General features: G+C 42.0%; 1 protein-coding gene across 1 annotated transcript in view; it reads right to left on the reverse strand.

Moving 5' to 3' along the window:
- Positions 1-21184, reverse strand: part of nelfb (negative elongation factor complex member B) — a 33230-nt gene extending 12046 nt beyond the window's left edge. Inside the window, exons 1-9 of the mRNA XM_077521906.1 lie at positions 20814-21184; positions 17942-18102; positions 12655-12754; positions 9900-10130; positions 9628-9813; positions 8709-8821; positions 8541-8643; positions 4725-4820; positions 4479-4621 (exon numbers count right to left, since the gene is read on the reverse strand). Of these exons, the coding sequence (XP_077378032.1) occupies positions 4479-4621; positions 4725-4820; positions 8541-8643; positions 8709-8821; positions 9628-9813; positions 9900-10130; positions 12655-12754; positions 17942-18102; positions 20814-20927 (1247 nt within the window). The 5' untranslated portion in view covers positions 20928-21184. The remainder of the gene's footprint in view (positions 1-4478; positions 4622-4724; positions 4821-8540; positions 8644-8708; positions 8822-9627; positions 9814-9899; positions 10131-12654; positions 12755-17941; positions 18103-20813) is intronic.
- Between the last annotated feature and the right edge of the window lie 2473 nt (positions 21185-23657).

Raw genomic sequence — 23657 nt, forward strand, 5'->3', positions numbered from 1 at the left:
ATGGGTGTGATATTGATGTGTTATTTTTTTCTGCCACTAGATAGCATAATTGCATTTATAAGATGGTGACAGCGCAGTGCATTTCCTTATTGTTATTCTAATTTTTCTCATATTAACTCATTTGCTCCTAAAAACATATAAATATGTTCTATTTTAAATGTGTTGTGTCCCAAAGACGTATTTAAACATTTTTTTTCCCATGCTAGAGCATACAGAAGCTTTGATACAGTCTCTAAACTGCAGAGAACGGATGTGTCAGTGCAAGTTCTCTGGTTCCTTCTGAGCAATGCACACGCTTTCATGGCAAGGTAATTTAGGGTTAATTTAGGGTAATTTGGGCAGTTCAGTGGGCTGTCAGCGACACACTGTTAGCCCCGGCTGAGACCGGGGTATGCACTAGTTAGCGCTAGGTTTTGCTTGCGGCAGCGTCATCACACAACACTGTGTGGCTGGGCTGTTTTGGTGCCAAATTTTTGAATTTTTTACAGCTTTGGGCCAAAGATTTTGGTGCATCCCTAATAGTAACATAAGATGATGGGGGTTATTTGAGTTTTATTTTTTTTATTGCATTTTATTGTTTTGTTGTTTTGTTTTTTTGTGTGTGTGTGTATTAGTAAGAATTCCACCCAAGACAGACTAAGTTGCACAGTGAAATCTCATTCAGCCTGGTCATCCTGGGAGGGGGATTACCACATCTGCAGCCTCTTCTCAAGGTTTCTTGTTTTTTTTTGTTTTTTTTTTGTTTTTCCTTGCCCTTTTGTGGTTTGATCAGGGGATGTTGTTGTTAATTGTCAACTGTGGGCATGTGAAGCCCTTTGAGACTTTTGTGTGATTAAGGGCTATATAAATAAACCTGACTTGACTTGATATGATTAAGAATCAACAGTAAGATTGCGGTTTACAGATGCCCTCTACCCAAATCAAAGTGAGCTGCAAGCATTCTGTCTCAAGCGTGCAAAGCAAGTTAGAGGCATACGCAAAAGACTTGAGGCCATGGATACAGCGAAAGGTGGCTCTCGAAAATACTCATGGGGACTGAATACTTTTGCACGCCACACCTTTCAGGTTTTTATTTGCAAAAAAAAAAATTCAAAACAGTGCATCATTTTCCTTCCACTTCAGAATTATATTACAATAAAGTAGGGATGCACGATAATGCTATTTTCAACCGATACCGATAAACAAATAATTTAGAAAGTGCCGATGTCGATAACCGATACGTAAGCCGATAATTGTTTGCAAAATTAACTTAATACAAATATACTTTCGAGTCCTCCTATAAGTCGAAAGATTGCAAACTTGACCACACATCTACTCAGCACTCCTCCATTCAACACTGTGTTCCAACTATGTTTTGCATTTGCATTTTTAAGGATGGAACACCCATGGCACTAGGGCGTGAAAACCATAAAAAGAGAGGGCGAGGAGAGGATTTTATTAATATCTCTGCTTCAAAGACAACCAGTAAGTCATTTTGATTTTGCCAAAACAAAACGGTCATGTTTTCAAAAAGCAACAAAAAACTGCGATGGTAACATTTTGTGGAGACACAGTAAAGAAAGCCCACACTGGCGACTGTCACCAGGTCACCATGATGCACCGTCTGTCAATATGAGGTCGCGCGCAACATGACATCACAAATATGCAACACGACCATAGGAGAGGGGAGGGGTTGAAGATTGAGCCACAAGATTGAGCCACAAATAGAACGGATGTGGCATGTCTATTATTATCGGTGGATTTCTTCATTATCTGGTTTACTGTATGATATCAAATTGGTCGATAATAGGGGTGGGAATCTCTGACATGAGGCCGATTCGATATGTATCTCGATACACAAGTTGCGATTCGATTGAAAAACGATTATCTTTCAGAACAGAACGGTTCGATACGGTTCGATTAAGTTTGGGAACGATACAATTTTCGATTCGATACGATTCATTTAAATATTCAAAACTTATAGTGACATTTGTTGCTTGTAAACATTAATCTTAAAACACCACAAATTTTTACAGTATCTACAAATGTGTAAAAAAAGAACAACAACAATGTCTTCTATATTTTTATATATTGAATCAATTATTTAAATGGACCGGAACAAAGGGCTGGGCGATATGACTGAAAAATGTATCAGTTGAAATATTTATTAGTTGTTATTAACAGTTATAATTGTTTTTTGATTGTTTTTTTAATTCAAAATCAGGATCAGGAAAACAAAAGGCTGATAATTCAATTTGAAATGTAAATATTTAACCTTTAAAAAGACACCAACACAATTAAACAGAATATGTCCACATTGTGAAGTATTTCAGAAACATAAATTTAAGACATGAAATAAACCTACCGTCCAGCCAAAAGAAATATGAAGCCACCTTATGGAACAATAAATCTATCAAACACATTTTAACAAATTAATATATCCAAAAATATTTCCAAAAGTGCCCTAACCTTTTTATCAACAATTTTTGTTTTTAACAATTTTTGTTTTTCTTTGCCATCACATTCATTTTTGGTTAATGTATGACATCTTTTTTTTTTTTTTTAATCTGAGACACGATGACGACCACGGAATCACAACTGTTTGTTTTGTTTTTTTTGGCTGTCGTTCATTTTGAGTTTGATGACGTAATTGCGGGCACGTCTCAGTTCCCTGCTGCTCATGCTAGTTGTGTACATTGACAGGGAGCCACAAACTGAGAAATGAGATACTTGCAGTGTGCTTTTAACATAGCTGGTGTGTTGGCTGTGGGACATACCTGTGTCGTTTGAATCCATGCATTGGATCGTCACGGGAGTTATTCTTTTTGGCTCGCGCGCAGTACCAACGCCGGCCCGGGACATACAAGTGCACCGAGAGGACTCGATAGCAATGGGAAATACCGAGATGTACGGCACCGGCTTCTGCTAACTGTCTCCGCTGTTGCATGTTGTCACTCGTGCGCGCGCGCGCCGTGTCGCGAGCACGGCGTTGACGGTAGGCTCCCCCCAAGGTGCGTAACGTCTTTGCATTATGTTTACAACATCCGGGGAATGAAGCGTCTCTGAGCGCTACTTTGCTAGCTCTCTGTAAACACGGAAGTAGCTTGAATAGTGCTGCTACTTAAATGTAAACAAAACAAGTAGAGCACGGTGCAGAACTCTTGCTATTGTTATGAAAACCATAAAGCCTCACTCGCAACCGATTCACAGCAACGCGATATCCGGTCCACAGCTTTACAAGCAATGTATCTAAGGATTCCCGGCGGATTTTGTATCGGTTGACAAGTCTGCTACCGATACGGCCGTTTAGCTCCCCTTGACGACCGATGGTTCGGTCGAATCGTTTTTTTGTCCCACCCCTAGTCGATAATTGCCGATAATTGCCGATAATTAGCGGCCACATATGTACATTTACATGTAGTTGCAAATATGACAAAAAGTGAAATGGTCAAGAAGTATGTGAATACTTTTGCAAGGCATACCTGAATTGCCGGACTTTAAGCCGCAACTTTTTTCACTAGCTTTCAACCCAACCCTGCGGCTTATACAATGATGCGGCTAAAACATGTATTTTTTTTTTTCTGACGGCTGCCAGGGGCGCTCGAGCAGAAAAGGTAAGAGTGAGACAGGTGGAATATATGTTTCAAGGAAGACGCAAGTTTAATGTAACTTCGCGCTTTGTGCATGAATAAAACGAGCATGAACAGACCCTCATTATGGAAAATACAAAAAGTCTCAGTCTCAGTGACTTTTACAGGTATGTTATTTTTAACCAGCCCTGTTAGTGCTGTGTTATTACCCTATTGCTGCTGTGTTACTACCACGTCACAGGCACTACTTGGAAAGAAAAACTAAGGTATATTATTAAACCTTTGAAAACTCTTTCTGTGTACCGTCTTTCTTTGTAAATATCTCATGTTTCAATGTGGGCACAGGCGGCTTATAGTCAGGTGCGGCTTATGTATGTACAAAATGCTTTTTCCTTTAGAAATGTACTGGGTGCGGCTTATAATCAGGTGTGCTTTATAGTCCAGCAATTACGGTGTATATATACACATATATACAGGACTTTCTCAAAAAATGAGAATATTGTGATAAAGTATTTTATTTTCTGTAATGTAATTTAAAAAAAAAAAAGTCATACATTCTGGATTGGAAACACTTGCAGGTGTTTTGAGTTAATTAGACGATTCAAGTGACAGTAGTTGAATAGCCTACTAGTATACTCATTCATAATATTCTAATATTTTAAGATCGGATATTTAAGTTTTGTTTAAGATATAAGCCATAATCAGCAATATTAAAATAATACAAGGCTTGCAATATTTCAGTTGATTTGTAATGAATCCAGAATGTATGACATTTTTGTTTTTTAATTGCATTACAGAAAATAAATGACTTCATCACAATATTCTAATTTTCAGAGACAGTCCTGTATATCGCTTTCAGAATTCAATTATTTAAGTAAAGTAGAAGATGGGTGATTTTTTTTCTATTACCTGATGAAGGCATCTGGCAAAGTCGTAGGATAGGAGAGCGAGGTCTTCTCTTCGCTGGGAAGTTTCTGCTCCACACTGTAAGTGTGGTCATCCACAACCACCGACATCATCGCAGGTAGAAAGCGGGTCATTAGCTCCAAATCCTGAGTGTGATTTTGCAGAGTAAGTAATTATTTACAATCCGTTGAGCGAAACCAAGCCAAGCCAGTGTTGCAAAAGTACATGTAAGTTGACCATTGTGCATACCAAACGAGGTTCTTTGAACACTTGGCTGTCAATCATGTCCCACGCTCCTTGGCCAAGAGACAGCATCCTCAGAAGCAACATCAGATCAGAACTGTCCTGTTGACGGAACAGACCGGAATTAAAAAAAAAAAAGAAGAAAAAAAAAAAAGACACCAACAACGGCCTACGCTTGAGGTAAAATGGTCTATAGGAAAGGTTGGACTTGATGTCAGTGTTAACAAACGAATCAATTAACATGATTGAACTACCTAAGTTAAATTCCAGACTTGAAGACTTTTTGATTGCATTTGAAATACAATTTAAGACCAACTTCACAGAGTTCCTAATGTCCAATGTTGTCCAAAATTGTTACAATATATAAGCATCTGCGCTTCGGCCCAACTAAAACTGGTTGCATTGCCATAATTGCACGATCTTCCTATGAAAGTCACTTGGTAGTTGTTTTAGAATGTTAATTTATTTTGCGATTTAAGACAATTTGCAAACAGTAAATACTACGCATCATGTGTTAACATTTTTTGGACTTTGGACTTACATATGAATATGAGACCTTGTTTTTAGATTCATGGATTCCATGCTTTAAGGATCCCATCATCATTGATTTAATAACATATTACTACTTGTGTACTTGTGTGGATAGAGAGGACATCTAAGATATTGTTATGACAAAACATGGCAGGACTTGTGTACAGTACATTAATAATGCATAAAGATATGCTATAAAGCATGAGATTGGATCTGGTAACGTGACAATTGTAAGGGAAATCGGTCCAATTAATTATTAAATCAATAATTGTTAATTATTAAATTAATAATCAATTGGCTCATTAATTGAAGGAGACTCAAACTTAATATTTAAATTAAGTTGAGCTTGCCTGCGGAGCATCACATCTCTTTTTGATAATTTTATCAGGATAACAGATGAGAACCTCGTTGAATCAGTCATTAAAATGAAGGTTGTGCCCTTACTACAATTTTGTGAGTTCTTTGTTCAGCTTAGAGGTCACTATAAATTGATGAAACACACACACAGTAAACCAGGGGTTGAGTTTTGTGCACGTTTATTCTCTAACCTAGGTGGGATAATCTACTTAGAATTTCAAGAAGCAAAACTAACTACTATGATAGGAAATGAAACGAGAACTAAAATAATAAAAATAATCAAAGGAGAAGAAAAGAAGAAAAGAGAAACGGTCTTAACCAAGGTGATAGATTTATTAAATCAAACCAACATGGGACCCACAATCAACCTAGTTTGCACCAATTTGTACTAGGGCAAAGGCCTGCAAAGTTGCACTTACAGATGGGGTTGGTCTGAGAAGCAGGACCCTGGATGGAGACTCGCCAAGCCCGTTTGAAGATAGAATGGAGAAGGTTCAGTTCAGGAGAGGGAGAGACAGGTCGTCCGGCTGGCCAACTGAGCGTCACGGGGTCAACCTGCTGGCTGGGAAGAGGCCCTCTTGGTTGAGGCCTCGGTGCTTGGGAAAAGCACCATCCGTTGAGCCTTTGCAGGGACTAAAAGCAGCGTGTTTCGCTGCGCCTGTCGCTACACGCGATGGCTTCTGTGCGTTGCCGTGTGCTGGAGGTTAAGCTAGCTGGGCTAGCCCTTTGTCTGGCAGCCGCGCCGATGGAGACCAGGAAGGAGCCAAGGAGCAGCGAAGAAGCGGGAGCCAAAGAGCAGCGGAAGAGAGAAAGCAGCACGCAGGGAGCGTGCTTTTAAATTGGGAAGGCGGCGGCCTCCACACCAGGGGGGCCGGTTGAGACCACAGTGGAAAGTTACCAGCTGGGGGAGGTTTTTGGTTGACTAATCAGATTGAATCTGGATCCCATGTGTGTTAAGATTCTAAGGTCAGAATTCAACCAATGCAACACGTACAATTGAATACCTCAAATAAAATGTTACCTAGCTTACACTGTTAAAACGTGCATACACATGAAAGTTTAGTGGAGAATCTGCCACTGCAATGGAACATTTTCATGACATTTCATGGAGTCAACATTTCACAAATGGCAAACATAACATTTCATAATTCATTGTTCTGTTGCAAAATAAGAAAGTCAAGTTTCTAAGAAGGCTTTTACTGTCCTGATTTGTGTGTGTGTGCGCGTGCGCGTGTCAGTCAGAGCATGTGTGGCTGTTTGTGGGGGATGTTCTTGTGCTCCCCACCCCCCACAGTGGCATGTTCAGGCCACAGGAGCTCAATTCCTTTGGAACTGAGGTTGCAAAAAGTTACAACCGGCCGATAATCGTTACACAATTAAGGAAAGTTGTGACTAAGAATTACACGATCAGGATTTTAGGCTGATCAGCAATCAACAAATTTTGAAGAAAAAAAATAATTCAATAAAAAAAAAATTATATTGTGGCTGGTCCTGCGCCCATGGGGCCCGGCCGGGCATTGCCCGAAGAGGCAACGTAGGTCCCCCTTTCCACGGGCTCACCACCGGTGGGAGGGGCCAAAGGAGTCGGGTGCAGAGTAGGCTGGGTGGCAGCCAAGGGCGGAGACCTTGGCGGACCGATCCCCAGCTACAGAAGTTGGCTCTTTGGACATGGAACGTCACCTCTCTGGCAGGGAAAGAGCCCGAGCTGGTCTGTGAGGCCGAGAAGTTCCGACTAGACACTCGCCTCCACACACACCTTGGACTCTGGTACCAGTCCTCTCGAGAGGGGTTAGATTCTCTTCCACTCTGGAGTTGCCCACGGTGAGAGGCGCAGAGCAGGTGTGGGCATACTTACTGCCCCTCGGCTCGGCGCCAGTGTGTTGGGGTTCACCCCGGGAGACGAGAGGGTAGCCTCCCTCTGCCTTCGGGTGGGGAGACGGGTCCTGACTGTTGTTTGTGCATATGCACCAAACAGCAGTTCAGAGTACCCACCCTTTTTGGTGTCCTTGGAGGGTGTGCTGGAGAGTGCTTCCCCTGGGGACTCCCTCGTTTTGCCGGGGGACTTCAACACTCACGTGGGCAATGACAGAGAGACCTGGAGAGGCGTGATTGGGAGGAACGCCCCCCCCCGATCGGAACCCGGGTGGTGTTCTGTTATTGGACTTCTGTGCTCGTCACGGATTGTCCATAACGAACACCATGTTCAAACATAAGGGTGTCCATATGTGCACTTGGCACCAAGACATGCTAGGCCGCAGTTCGATAATCGACTTTGTAGTTGTGTCATCGGATTTGCGGCCGCATGTTTTGGACACTCGGGTGAAGAGAGGGACGGAGCTGTCAACTGATCACCACCTGGTGGTGTGTTGGCTCCGATGGTGGGGGAAGATGCCAGTCCGACCCGGCAGCCCCCAAGCGTGTTGTGAGGGTTTACTGGGAACGTCTGGTGGAATCCCCGGTCAGAAAATGTTGCCCTTGCAGGTTTTTTCTTTTCTTTTTTTTCCTCAGCATTTTTTAAACATGACTATTTTGTTTTGGCAAACTCAAAATGAGTTACTGGTTGTCTTTGAAGCAGAGATATCAATAAAATTCAGGTTCATGGTGCTTTACACAATGTTTTAATGTATTTTCTACATGTTAGACTTATAGTAGGACTCTAAAGTATATTTGTATTCAAGTTAATTTTGCAAACAATTATCGTCTTACTTATTGGTTATCGACATTTGTGCTTCCTAAAATATTGGTTTATCGGTATCGGTTGAAAATAGCATTATCGTACATCCCTAATTACTACACAAGCAACAGTTTTTCCTCATCTAAAATAGTGTTGGTTTTAATGAGGGCTGGCCAAAAAAATACAATAATGTTTTATCACCATGCTAACATTTAAATGATGTCCACTGCTACCGAATAAAGACTAATGGCTTTTCTCACCCTGGGTAAAGCATCCTGGCTGAGAAGCTCTTGCAGGTTCCTCATGATAGTCAGCACCAGGGTATTGGAAGCAAATGGATCACACAGAATCATGGACAGGTCCCTGAAAAGTACAGATTGCTTCCAATAGTATAGATCCCAAATAGTCAGTGCTACTTTTTTTTTTACCCAAGGACTTGCTCTTGTCCTTTCTTGACTCCATCTAAGAACCCTTGCAACTCTCTGGCCCGCTTTCCATCCACAAACTTCTCTCGGATGCAGGCATCTAAGCACCATGTGAACTGTTGCAATTCACAAAGTAAAATCATTAAAACAGAATTAATGCAAACTACCTAAGGTGTAACATGCAAATTAGGGCTTGGAAAAAAAAAGTCGACCAAGTCGGATGGGTTGAGCACAAAAATTGGTTGACGCAAAAATGCATGCGTCGAAGCTGTTTCAATAATTAAAAAAAAAAAAAAAAAAACATATTTGCATCACCTGTAAGTTGCGATTCGGACAGTCAGCTCACTACTTGCTCCTCGTCGCATATCACGTGACCACCGTAACTGTTACAACGCACTGGCGAAAATGTTTTAAAACTGCTTTGTTGTAAATATTTTCAACTAAAACACAATTATTTCCATAGTATATACTAATGCATCGCTTTGATTCTCGCGCTGTCGCTCGCGCCATGGTTTTTTTCCATACTTGCAAAGCATTGTGGTCTATATCAACCGGGTTGAGTGAACATCGCGATGTTCACTACTTTTCAGTGTGCAATGTGGGTAATTTGGAGTGCCCTACAGTTTCGCTCCGTGGACATTCGGACACCACTACAAAATTGCGTGACCCCCTCAGTAGGGCACTATATCGGGAGTAGGGTGCACATTCGGACACAGCCAGAAAGTGGGTTTTGAAAGGCTGCCTTTGACCGCGACTTAGCCCGGATCAAATGTTTGGGAACATCAAATGTGTGTATTATTAGTGTATTATTATACACAATTATATATGTGTGTATTATATATGTGTATTATTTGCTGTGACGTATTCTTCTCATCCGCTGATTCCAGCGATGAGTCTGCTTTCCAGGCATATCCCTTCTTACCTTGTGACAGGGGTCGACAGAACAGATCTCACTGATGTCCAAGTCATGGAGAGACATTAGCAGTTCTGCTCTAAGAGTACAGTAGTGGACATTTCGTGTCCGTAAGAACAGTGTTCGCAAAAACTGCAACACCATATCATAAAGCTTGACGTTCTTCCCAATCATCTGGGTCAGTTTCAGGACCACCTATCGCACACAAACAAACGGAACAGTTAAACACCTGTGCGGGATAATGCGTTTCAGTGATTCCATGTATTGCTACATACACGTACCTCGCCTTGACGTCGCATTTTCGGAGATGGGCTGAAGAAATTATGCAGAATAGAGAGATCACTGCTGAACAGAGCTGCTTCTTTTTCCACAATATACTGCTTTAGGAGAGGTGAAACCTCATCTCCAAATAGGGCCTGGTTGTCCTGCCAAATCTGCCTTTTCACCTCCACAGCACACACTTTGTAAAGCTCTTTGTCAGCCATCACCATCTTCAGTTTCTTCTCAGGCACCTGGAGGGGTTCACAATTTGTGAGCACATTTTTTAACACCCTGGGCCTATTTTCGTAGACAGGAACCCATACAAATCTAGTTTACAGCATTCGGGAATTTGGTTGACCGTGTTGCGCCTTCCGGTAAACGGAGCTGCCGCGCTCCCAATGCATCTTTGTCATTTTAACCAAGAGTTAGTAATAGCTAGACAACAACACTTTTCTGAAATTATTAGTAGGAACCTCAACAATACACGCACTCTATTTGCCGTGGTTGACAAACTCACAAATCCCCCAAATCAAACAGCGCCAGAACTCCTCTCAACAGATAAATGCAATGAATTTTCCTGCTACTTTAGTGAAAAAGTACAAGCCATCAGGTCAAACATTGTTATAAACCAGCAAAATAACAAAATGATGCAGCACTTAAAATCACTTAGGAATAATTTAATTACCATGACAGAATTTGACTCAGTGGATCAAAATACTGTAGTAGACATGGTTCAGCAATTGAAACCTTCCACGAGCTGTCTTGACTCAATACCATCTGGCTTTTTCAAAACCATTGTGAAATCTGTTCAGATCGATTTACAACAAATAATTAATTGCTCACTTCAATCAGGTGAGCTTCCTAAATGTCTGAAAGTAGCCGCCCATTCTAAAAAAAGAGAACACCGGATGTCTCCCTGCTAGCAAATTATAGACCAATCGCAAACCTTCCCTTCGTAACTAAAATAGTTGAAAAGGTGGTTTTTAATCAACTCAGCAATTTCTTGAGCTTAAACAGACTTCTGGATAAATTCCAGTCAGGTTTCCGCCCTCATCACAGTACAGAAACAGCTCTGATTAAAGTACTGAATGATATAAGATTGAGCACTGATGCAGGGAAGGTATCAGTGCTCGTCTTGTTGGACCTCAGCGCAGCATTTGACAAGATTGATCATAATATACTGTTAGACAGGCTGGAAACTTGGGTGGGGTTAAATGGAACAGTCCTTAAATGGTTTCCAACGTTGTGAAAGTACCCTGAATTCACCATTTTGCTTGCTTTAGCATTAGCAAGTATGTAGCGTATGCTATTCTGGTTACGCTCACAGGACACTGAGGAATAGTGAACACTTATTGTAATTATTTTAATAATAATAATAATGAATAATATTATATTTATAATAAATAAATATAAGATTATATTTAAATAATAATAATTATTATATATTTATACATTTGATATATTTTTAAATAATAGGCAGATTAATCGGTAATCGGTATTTTCCTCTGCCAATATTCGGTATCGGCCTCAAAAAATGCACATCGGTCGGGCCCTACTTTAAAGCTTGCAAGTCAACTTCCCGGATGTCAGTAAACCACATGCTATGCATGTTCATAAAAAACAGCAACTTTCCAGCGGTTGAAATCAGAGCTGATTCCATTGGATCCAATTTATTTGCAATGACCGTTTGGTAGTTTCGCCTACCCACAATGCACCACGTCGCTACCCATAATGTACCTTGAATTACCCATAATGCACCTCGATTTAGAGATGCGCACATTGCTTATAGCTCAACTCAACGTTCAATATGATCGTACTTTATGTTGTATTCTCGCATAAGCTTATAGCGTCTGTATTTACGTGTTAGTTCATACAACACACCATCTTTCTTGTTGCATCTCTGATTGGCTGAATGTGTGTGGCCGGAAAGTAACGTTACTTACACTAATTGATGTAAGATATTAAAGAGATGCTAAAATTCAATTAATAACACATACTGTGGTTTGTTCTTTTATTTGACGTAAATAAAATTGTTTCGGACTTTCTACCAGTCAAAAAATAAAAAGTACACGAAGGCTATTATTATTTGTGATTGGATGGCCAAGAGCGCGGAAGCGATACTCCCAGCGCAAAGCCTTCTGTATCCGCTCCCAAGGCACGCAAAAATAGATCAGCTTTCGGGCTCCCATATACACAAGCACAGAACAGCGCAGAACGACTTCAAAGTGAACGAGGTTGTTTTTGCTGAAATGTCCTATTTCGCGGATCTGATCAATGACGTCGTTGATCAATCGGGCACATTTATGACATTACAAGCGATCAACGATTATGCCTAAAACGCCAATTATCAGCTGATCACGATCAAGCTATAAGACGAGGCGTAAAGTCAAGTAAAAGTACATTTGTAAATGACGCAATGATAGTCAGTTTTCAAAAAGGCGTGAAGAAGTCTACGAATATTTACTGTCAAAAGGACATTCTGAGGAGTTGGACAAATTTAGATATCTAAACTATTAATCGATTATCAAAAATAATCAATTTATTTGATAATCAATTAGTGGTCGATTAATCTATTAATTGTTGCAGCTATAGATTAATGCAATTTTAATGCTTTTTTTTTTATAATTCCACTATTCTTCAAACAGTAGTATTTATGTCTTACTCAACCGGGAAATGCACACTGTATACTGCCATTTCATACAGAGGCACACAGGTCAATGATATTTTTCATCAAAGCAAGTAAACTACAATTTAGAATTCATTTCCAACACTTACCTTGGGTAAATGTTTCAGCACCTGCATCACCACTGGTTGAATGGATGGCATTTTGACCAGTGGAAAGCTTTTCTCCAGTAACTCTTCAAGCTTCCCATACCTGCACATATATGAAAAACAACACATTGGGACTGGTACCTTCAGATGCTAAAGTTAATACCATAATTACAGGTCTAGGTGAGGAGTCCTGGATGATCGCCAGGTGGTACTGTAAGCACTGGTTACTTCCATGTCTATATAAAATGCTGCTGCTCGTCTCCTCACTGGTGCCCGAAAGAGGGAGCTCATAACCCCTATCCTGGCCTCTCTTCACTGGCTGCCTTTTAAATTTAGAGTTCATTTTAAGATTTTTTTTGTTTGTTTTTAAATCTCTAAATGGTCTTGCCCCACCTTATCTTGCTAGCTCTTGCACCCCTACGCACCTGCCCGGTGCCTCAGGTCAGCAGACCAGACCCAATTGGAGGTCCCGAGGGCTAAGCGGAAGCTTAGAGATCTTTGTATGCAGCAATGCCTGTTTTTAAAGTGCTTTATAAATACAGTTGAGTTGAGTTTTATTATTATTATCATTATTATTATTATTATTAGTAGTAGTAGTAGTAGTAGTAGTAGTAGTAGTAGTAGTAGTAGTAGTAGTCGTAGTAGTAGTCGTAGTAGTATTCTAAGTTACATTTGATACCACTTTTTTGAGACGATACAGATACTCGAATATTGAGTACTCACCGATACCAAGTGCTAGTGATACTGATAACCGATAAATTTGTTTTTTTATATTTAATATAGCCTTCATATAATCTGCAATTTGTGCATCCGGGAATGGAAAAACTGATGTTTTAGTCGCTCTGATTATGACAGCAAACAAATGTGTCTCTTTCAAATGTGTATTTATTTTCTATATGAAATGGCTAACAGATAATTACACAAAAAAAGTTAATTTTAAAATTAATACAGAACTACAACTGGTTTATCTGGAAAAAGAAAACATTCATGTATGTATGCATTATGCAATAGGAGTCCATTTATTCAACCTAAGTGCAATAGTGCATGAGGATGAGGTCGGTGAACGTTTGGTAAAATTATATGAATTGACATTTGTCAACTTTAATTAAAAAAATTGAAGTCAAGTAAATGTCATGTTTTGGTTTTGTGGGGGGTGGGATTTTGTTTTCTTTTGGTGTTTTTGGTTGTTTGTCATGTGTTCCTTGTCTCTTCCCTTGTCCCGTTATGTCAAACCACGTCCACCTGAGTATGTCTTCCCTCCTCAGTGTATCCACCAATCAGCTTCCCTTGCCACGTGTCTTGCCCAGCTGTGTCTAGTCATTGTCAATTAGCCTGTGTGCATTTAGTCACCTGTTTTCCGTTCGGTTCTGGTGGAGTCATGTGCCTGTTCATGTTCCTGTCCCTGTTATCCATGCCATGCCTTGTGTTTGTTTTCGACCTTGTTGTTTTAGTCACAGAGTACCTCGTTTGCCTTTTTGTTAATTAAACCCCTTTTTTTACTTGCATCCCTGCCTTGACCTGTTTTTGTTGCCCCCTGCATTTGGGTCCTCCCTCCAACACCCCCACATCGTGACAGAATGACTCCACCAGAACCGGACCCAGCGGGGGCAATGTCCGAATGGGAGCCTTGGGAGAAGGAGGGGCTTGAAGCCTGTGACCGAGCCATTGCCGGGCTAAAGGAAGCACTGGCTTTGGTCCGTGGCGTCTGGAGTGACTGGTCAGACAGGCCTCAAGGCCCTGAACCTCGTCTGCTGCGGCCTCTCGCCCCTGAGCCTTGTCTGCTGCAGCCTCAAGCCCCTGAACCTCGCCTGCTGCAGCCTCTCACCCCTGAACCTCGCCTGCTGCAGCCTCTCACCCCTGAACCTCGCCTGCTGCAGCCTCTCGCCCCTGAACCTCGTCTGCTGCGGCCTCTCGCCCCCGAGCCTTGTCTGCTGCAGCCTCAAGCCCCTAAACCTCGCCTACTGCAGCCTCTCGCCCCTGAACCTCGTCTGCTGCAGCCTCTCGCCCCTGAACCTCGTCTGCTGCAGCCTCTCGCCCCTGGACCTCGCCAGGCGCCGCCCAAAGACCCGGAGCCTCGCCAGGCGCCGCCCAAAGACCCGGAGCCTCGCCAGGCGCCGCCCAAAGACCCGGAGCCTCGCCAGGCGCCGCCCAAAGACCCGGAGCCTCGCCAGGCGCCGCCCAAAGACCCGGAGCCTCGCCAGGCGCCGCCAAAGACCCGGAGCCTCGCCAGGCGCCGCCCAAAGACCCGGAGCCTCGCCAGGCGCCGCCCAAAGTCCGGGAGCCTCGCCAGGCGCCGCCCAAAGTCCCGGAACCTCGCCAGGCGCCGCCCAAAGTCCCGGAACCTCGCCAGGCGCCGCCCAAAGTCCCGGAACCTCGCCAGGCGCCGCCCAAAGTCCCGGCGGCGCAAGCCCTGCAGCTGCCTTCACCTCTCGTCGGGCGTCAAGGACGCCCTCCTGACTGGCCCCGCTGGGACTCTCTCGTCGGGCTTCGCGGACGCCCTCCTGAACGGGACTCTCGTCTGGCGTCATGGACGCCCTCCTGAACTGCCTTTTGTCTGGGACGGATGGGTGGGCCGTGTTCCCACCTCCGTGCCCCCTTCCGCCCGCCCTTGTTTTTGGACTTTTTATGTTGGTGGGACGTCTGGAAGCCGTCCCTTGAGGGGGGGGTTCTGTCATGTTTTGGTTTTGTGGGGGGTGGGATTTTGTTTTCTTTTGGTGTTTTTGGTTGTTTGTCATGTGTTCCTTGTCTCTTCCCTTGTCCCGTTATGTCAAACCACGTCCACCTGAGTATGTCTTCCCTCTCCAGTGTATCCACCAATCAGCTTCCCTTGCCACTTGTGTCTTGCCCAGCTGTGTCTAGTCATTGTCAATTAGCCTGTGTGTATTTAGTCACCTGTTTTCCGTTCGATTCTGGTGGAGTCATGTGCCTGTTCATGTTATCCATGCCATGCCTTGTTTGTTTTCGACCTTGTTGTTTTAGTCACAGAGTACCTCGTTTGCCTTTTTGATAATTAAACCCCTTTTTTTACTTGCATCCCTGCCTTGACCTGTTTTTGTTGCCCCCTGCATTTGGGTCCTCCCTCCAACACCCCCACATTGTGACAGTAAATAGACAAAAGTGGTCTTGCAGCAACCCTTGTGGGTGCATGGGTGGTTATGTTGTTCCCGTGATCTGGACAGGCTGTGAAGGCAACACAGACTTGAAAATAATAATCATAAATAAATCAATCAATAAGCCGCTCACATTAGCGTGTTGTGCTGTGGTTTGGTTACAGCCGACAGTAACTGGCATTAGTCAGTTCACTGCATGGCTTGATCATTTCACAAACTCTACAGTATTAATGCTTTGACTGAACAGGGAATAGTAGAGATTTCTCAGAAAATTAAAAATATGATTGCGCATCCTTGAAGACCCCCACCCGAACTGCGGTGAGACTTGCGTGTCGTGTTAGTCTGTTCTTGTCAATCAAGCTGTGGCCACTTGGGAGGATGCAACGTGGCTCCAAATGTGCTATTAACTTGTAAAAAAAAAAACGGGTCAGCTACAAAAAACGGCTGCTTGTGATGTTTTGTAAATCTCTGTACATACTGTTTCTGTGACCGTCTAGCCTCTCCTTGTTTTGTTTTGGGGGTTCCACCCCCCTCTCTTTTTTTTCTTTTTCCCCTCTCTTTCATTAAGTTTGTATTGTTAAAAATGTTTGAAAAAATAATTTTAAAAAAACGGCTGCTTGTCGCAAGCTTCAGTTATGCCGGTGTTGTTTTCTTTTTTTTTCTTCTTTTTTCTTAAGACTGCCTGTCATCAAGAGCGAGAGGCGTGATAGATGATGTAATCAGTGCGACATGGTCTATTGTAGGGTGCTCGCGTTGCAAACAGTGTACAGTCTAGGGCTGTCACTAACGACTTTTTTTAAAGTCGACCTTCCCTCTCATATTTTTAATGACTAATCGACTTTATTATTATTATTATTATTATTATTATTTATATATATATATATATATATATATATATATATATTTTTTTTTTTTTTTTTTTTTTTTCTAGTTTTGAGGCTTCAAATGTTCGTGTGTTGAATTGAGTGGATAATCTGGACATAAATACCCATTGTTCCTTATATTTCCCGTACAATAATAATCTTCCATTTACAGTCTAACTGCGCACACGCACGCACACACATCAACTTCCTTCAATGTGGACTTTTTACTCTCCCGGCAGGTTCGTTACCCGTAGTGGCTCATAGTGAATGTGCGTGCGTGTGAAAGGAAATATATTGTGTGCCATGCTGCCTGCATATCTCGTTGAGGAATGACGAGTTAGACGGTTAGCTTAGCAATGCATTGCTACTCGCAGTCGTCTCGCGGCGCCTTAAGCGGTAACCCGTCACCATACAGTGTGGTGCATTGCATTCTAAATAGCAATATTATCATACTAATAATAATAATAATAATAATAAACTTACCTTGCTCTGTTTTCTTCAAGCACTGCATATGCATGTTTCCCCTAAAATGCTGCATCATTGATGACGTATTGCTATGGTGCGCTATTGTTGTTTTGCACAATTTGCAAATAACTATTTGTCCTCTCAATCTTCTTGAAATGGTCCCAAACTCTGGACATTCTTTGTCTTTTGTTAGGGGAGTGCCAGGAGTCATTTTTTAACTCTGTCCTCCTCAATGCACGGTAGTTCGCGACACATGCTGCGTGTAGGCATAAAAGGTCCGTGTGAACCATGGACCTCGGCGGCGCAAACATGGTTCTGGGCGGAGCGTCGACTTCAATTTTTCCAGTCGACCTCTTTTTAAAGTCGACTTTTTTTCCCAGCCCTAGTACAGACTTTAATAAATATATCGGACCTTTTGATCGGCTAAAATGTACATATCGGGCTGATCAAAAATGACATCATATTTTTCCATATCGGTCAATATTGTATCGGTCTGATAAATATCGTGCATCCCTAGTTGATCTACTAATTATAAGATGTTTTAGTCATAAATGGTCAAATAAAAAGGCTATTGTAAAGATATTTTTTTGAGAAATCCTCCATATTGCAGCTTTAATTGTATCTTGATTTGAAATTTATGCTTTTAAATTGGAAGGCTGCTCTGTATATCCGTTTCCTGTTTCACATTCTCCGTTTGTCACTCATCTCATAGCAGTGCAGTAGTCAATGACAATATACTAAATAATGTACAAAAATTTGTCTGCACTTCAGAGCTAATTAAATTATCGAGTCCAACTGAAGACTGCTCTCTTACCGGAGCCCCGAGGACAAAATAGAACGCCAACTACATACCTGTCTTCTTCCTTGCCCTCAGCAATCGTAGCCACTCGCTCCATGAGCTTTTCCCGGAGTTCATCAAAGACTGACTGGTGGAACTCCAGTCGGGGTGTTCCATGAAGATCCAGAAAGGGAAGGGCAGACTGGAGAGTTGGCAACAAGATTCCATTTTCCATCTAGTCATAAGATACACCAAAAGTGTCATTATCAATGGCTGATATGTGAACATGAAAACAAACTGAAAATCTCTTGAGATTCAATTTGTTTTTTTATTTATTTATTTATTTTTTTTTAGATCTGAGGATGACATTTTTATTACATCTTTCCTATTACACTAACCATTTTTTTCACGTGTCTGAGGTAATTTAAGGGTGAAATTAAAGAATACTCTATGGTCATTAGGGCTGGGTATCGATTCAGATTTCCAGGATCGATTCAATTCGATTCACAAGGGCCCGATTCGATTCACGATTCACAACGATTTTCGATTCATTTGAGGAATTCATGCAGCACCTATTTTAGACAGTCAAAAGTACCAGTGCTGCAAATAGTAGAAACTTCTTAGTTCTTACTGTAATTTAATGCATTAGTAAAAATGTGAATATTTTACATTAAGAATTGAATCCATTGCAGTTACATTAATACTCTGTTTTATTTAACATGGCCTTATAAAAACAATAAATAATGATTTAAATCAATTACAACCACAGTAAATAAAAGTGACAAAAAACACTGACACTCACGATATTCACATTGGTTTTGTGCAAATGTTCCAGTGGTGGTTGAGGGGAAGGGGTGGGTGTGTTTCTGTGTTGGGGGCGGGGTCGATATATCGATACATGGTTTTATGTATCGATATTGGGATATGAAAAGACATATCGATACGATATCGATATATCGATATTTTGAACCCAGCCCTAATGGTCATGCTTGAAAAGACAGATACAGCTTCATCATAACTTGTGTATGTTATTACCGGTTGCTGTTGTAGTTTTTTTTGTTTTTCTTTTATAAATTTGAACTATCTCAAAAACTACGGCCAATTAGAAAAAAACAAAGTCATTTTGGATTCAGCTACCCTAAAAACTTTCTTGGCACCAAAATGTGGTCCATATACGTCCAGTTGTCCAGATCCTCGATAATGTGGCGGGGTGAGGATGACTTCCGCGTCTCAGCGATAAGGGTTGCGTTACAATCACAACTGACAATTCCGAGCTTACGTCACAACTCACAATTGTGGTGAAATACTTGGTGAAATGATGCGCTGCACTAATTGAAAAGCATTGGACAATGGATCATTGTAATTTCATTTGTGATGATTGTTTTGGGGCGGCACGGTAGTCGAGTGGTTAGCACGTCCGCTTCCCAGTTCTGAGGTCTCCGGTTCGAGTCCAGGCTCGGACCTTCCTGGGTGGAGTTTGCATGTTCTCCCCGTGCCCGCGTGGGTCTTCTCCGGGTACTCCGGTCTCCTCCCACATTCCAAAGACATGCATGGCAGGTTAATTGGGCGCTCCGAATTGTCCCTAGGTGTGCGTGTGAGTGTGGATGGTTGTTCGTCTCTGTGTGCCCTGCGATTGGTTGGCAACCAGTCCAGGGTGTCCCCCGCCTACTGCCCAGAGCCAGCTGAGATAGGCGCCAGCAGCCCCCGCGACCCTTGTGAGGAATAAGCGGTCAAGAAAATGGATGGATGATTGTTTTGATTTCAAAATGGGGTGAAATGTCATTAAACCACTATAACAATATGCCTAGTTTGTATTCTAGTACTCACAAGCAAAAGCAAGACAATACGTCATTTGTTTTCATCTTGACAAGGAAGCATCTGTGTGTTGAAATGTCAGAAATGCCCGGATGTTCAGAATTGTCAATACACTTACAGTACACACAAGACGCACCATAAAACATTGTCCGTGTACCCATAACAGACTTATATATGATTGGAATGTCAATAGAGCCTTCACAGTTGAAGCCTTACTTGTAATTTTTTTGCATAATACACTGTTATCAGTGCAGTTCTTACGCTAGGATCCCTGTGTGGACTCATGAGAGCCTCTCAAAGAGCGAACGTCATTGACCTTTCAGTGTATCTCAATAACGTGAATTGTGACTTAATGAGGTTAAGTTTAGCTCACGGGAAGCACGGTTGGATGACTGGTTAGCACGTTTGCCTCCCAGTGCTGAGGACGTAAGATCAAGTCCAGGCTTCGGCCTTCATGGGTGGAGTTTGCATGTTCTCCCAGTGCCTGAGTGGGTCTACTCCGGCCTCCTCCCACATTCCAAAGACATGCATGGCAGGTTATTTGGCGCTCTGAATTGTCCCGAGGTGCGCTTGTAAGTGTGGATGGGTGTTTGTCTCTGTGTGCCCTGCAACTGGCAGGCAACCAATTCTGGGTGTACCCCGCCTCCTGCTCGAAGCCGCCTGGGATAGGCTCCAGCACTCTTGCGACCCTTGTGATGAGTAAGCGGTCAAGAAAATGGATGGGTGGAAGTTTAGTTCAATTTACGCAGAAATTTTTACTTAAACTTACTGGTACTACTGTATGTCATGCAGTAGCATTTTTGCTGTAGCGGCAGATAATAACGTGAGAACGCCGCAGAGACATCAATGTATTCATGTTAGACGACATAGTCGAGTCATATAAATCCATGGGATACACACGCAACGTCGATTCCTAAAGTAAGTTGGACTGTCTACCACAAAGCTGCATGTAGCTATACCTGTAGGCAACTGTTATAAAATTGAATGAGAACTGAGACTGTACTGCTGTACCTTAAAACAAAGTGCAGCGGTTATCTTGTAATCCTGACATGAACATATAGGACGGTCCTTGGTTTATACCCTCTTCCAAAACAAAAGTATCCATTAATTGCACCGAAACACTGTCGTTACCTGAAACTGATCAATAGCTTTTAGTGGCTCTGTGCAGTTGGTCAGAGTTTCTTTCAAGTCTTCGCCATTCGATATCCCCAGCTCAGGCAACCCCCCGAACATTTTTGTTTCCATTGATACATCGACTATGTGGTGCAGAATTATAATAACTACACGGATGGAACTGGTAACCGCCCGGGAAAACACATACGACAGATTTTACCCAATCAAAGCGGATTTCCTGAGTGGTCCCTTCATTAACAGTTCCTCCGAAACGCAACTGAAAACAAAAGTTCCGCTTTTCATTCAACTTTGCATTTTTGAAACTAGAATATAAAAGGAGTTTTCGATTATTTCGTCTTTTTTTATTTTGAGTACATAATTCCGACATAGTTTCACAAACGGCCGGTCCAATACTGAGGTCAAGCTATCCGCCTTTAATTTTTACGCGGTCAAGTCAGCCGCACTTCATTTGTTCTGTTCTCCCTTTTGTAGGATTTACGGTAGTGTGCTCGAGAGTGACGCTGGCACGGAGAACGACATCCGGTTTTCGAAATAAAAGATCAGTTTTCGAAAATAAAATTCTGCTCAAACGTAGTTTAAAAGATGTTTGTTTTTATTATTATTATTAACAGTTTTAAAAGATGTGTCACTATAACACAGTAACAATTCACATTTCACTGGGAATTTTTTTTTTTTTTTTTTTTTTAACCTTTATTTAACCAGGATAGTCCCGTTGAGATTAAGAACCTCTTTTTCAAGGGAGTCCTGGCCAAGTGGAGGCAAAACAGTTTTCATTACAGTTACAAATAAAAGTTTCACTTACAATCACATAAAAATTATATAAAACAGTTACAAATCAATGAGGCCGTCTCAAGTGCTCTTAATCTGGATCTAAAATCGTTCAATGAAACAAGTTCCGTTAGTTTCCAGTCCTTTTGCAACATGTTCCATGCAGAAGGGGCAGAGAAAACAAAAGCCTTTTTCCCCAGCTCAGTGCGGGCAAATGGAACAGAGAGCAACAAAAGATCATTGGAACGCAAAGCATAAGAATCAACACTTTTCAATGTGATTAAATTACAAATATAAGAGGGCAGCAGTCCAAGCATAGCCTTGTAAATAAAAATGTACCAGTGAGTCAACCTCCTGGTGGACAAAGGAGGCCATCGCACTCGAGAGTACAGTTCACAGTGATGGGTCAAGGCTCTACAATTTGTAACAAACCTCAAAGCAGCATGATATACAGAGTCAATCTTACACTGAGCTGAAGCATTGATATACAACACATCCCCATAATCTAAAACAGATAAAAAAGTTGCAGTGACAAGACGCTTTTTGACCTCAAAAGAAAAACAATGCACTCTTGTGGGGTGACATTGAGCAATAACATTGATATGTACAAAATTAAGTTAATTTAAAATGAAGGAAAGGTTGAAATGGAGAATAAAAGAGGTGTGTGTCATTGAGTAGACATGCCAGTATAAGCCAGTACTAATTTGGGCTCAATAGGACCTAGAAGCTATTCAGCAAAAATGGTAATATCCATCCATCCATCCAATTTCTTGACCGCTTATTCCTCACAAGGGTCGTGGGGGTGCTGGAGCCTATCTCAGCTGCCTTTGGGTAGTAGGCGGGGGACACCCTGAACTGGTTGCCAGACGATCGCAGAAAATGCTAATACTTATAGAAAAAAAAAGTAAAAAAATAAGTGGAGGTCTAAAATGTAAAAATAAAAGGTGTGCATCATCTATCAGACATGCCACTATGATGCAGCATTGGTTTGGAGTCAATCGTTCACATGGCCTGGAAGCTATTGAGCTCAGAACCTAATATTTACTGATATACATCCATCCATCCATCCATTTTCTTGACCGCTTATTCCTCACAAGGGTCGCGGGGGCTGCTGGCGCCTATCTCAGCTGGCTCTGGGCAGTAGGCGGGGGACACCCTGGACTGGTTGCCAACCAATCGCAGGGCACACAGAGACGAACAACCATCCACACTCACACGCACACCTAGGGACAATTCGGAGCGCCCAATTAACCTGCCATGCATGTCTTTGGAATGTGGGAGGAGACCGGAGTACCCGGAGAAGACCCACGCGGGCACGGGGAGAACATGCAAACTCCACCCAGGAAGATCCGAGCCTGGACTCGAACCGGAGACCTCAGAACTGGGAAGCTGACGTGCTAACCACTCGACTACCGTGCCGCCTACTGATATACAGAAAAAGAAAATTATTAAAAATAAGTGGAGGTCTAAAATGAAAAAATAAATGGTGCGCATCATCTATCAGACATGCCACTATTATGCAGCATTAATTTGGGGTCAATAGGTCACATGGCCTGGAAGCTATTGAGCTCAGAGGCTAATATTTACAGAAAAAAAATATTGAACCTAAGTGGAGGTCTAAAATGAAAAAAATAAGAGGTGTGTCATTTATCAATGTAATAAAATTATTTAATAATCATTTTAATAATCGAGATTTCAATTTTTATCATAGTAATCTCAAGTATAATTTTCCCCATAATCGTCCAGCCCTACCTGGAAGCTATTTGAAGTACAGTATTCGTTACTACTTCTTTTAACTACTTCTTCTGTTCTCTTCTTCTACTTCTGTTACTACTTCTTTTAGTGCACTCAAAACCGTTTGCTCACGTTAATAGTGAGTGTGAACATTTCCCAAAAACCTATCCATCCATCCATCCATCCATCCATCCATCCATCCATCCATCCATCCATCCATCCATCCATCCATCCATATTCTATCTAGTCTGATTTTCTTGAATTTCGACGAACACCGTCGCCATGTTCGAATGGTTCTTCAACGACTCTTAGAGAACCGCCTCTATGTTAAAGCCGAGA

The sequence above is a fragment of the Festucalex cinctus genome, chromosome 5, assembly GCF_051991245.1.
Source record: "Festucalex cinctus isolate MCC-2025b chromosome 5, RoL_Fcin_1.0, whole genome shotgun sequence".
Lineage (NCBI taxonomy): Eukaryota > Metazoa > Chordata > Actinopteri > Syngnathiformes > Syngnathidae > Festucalex > Festucalex cinctus.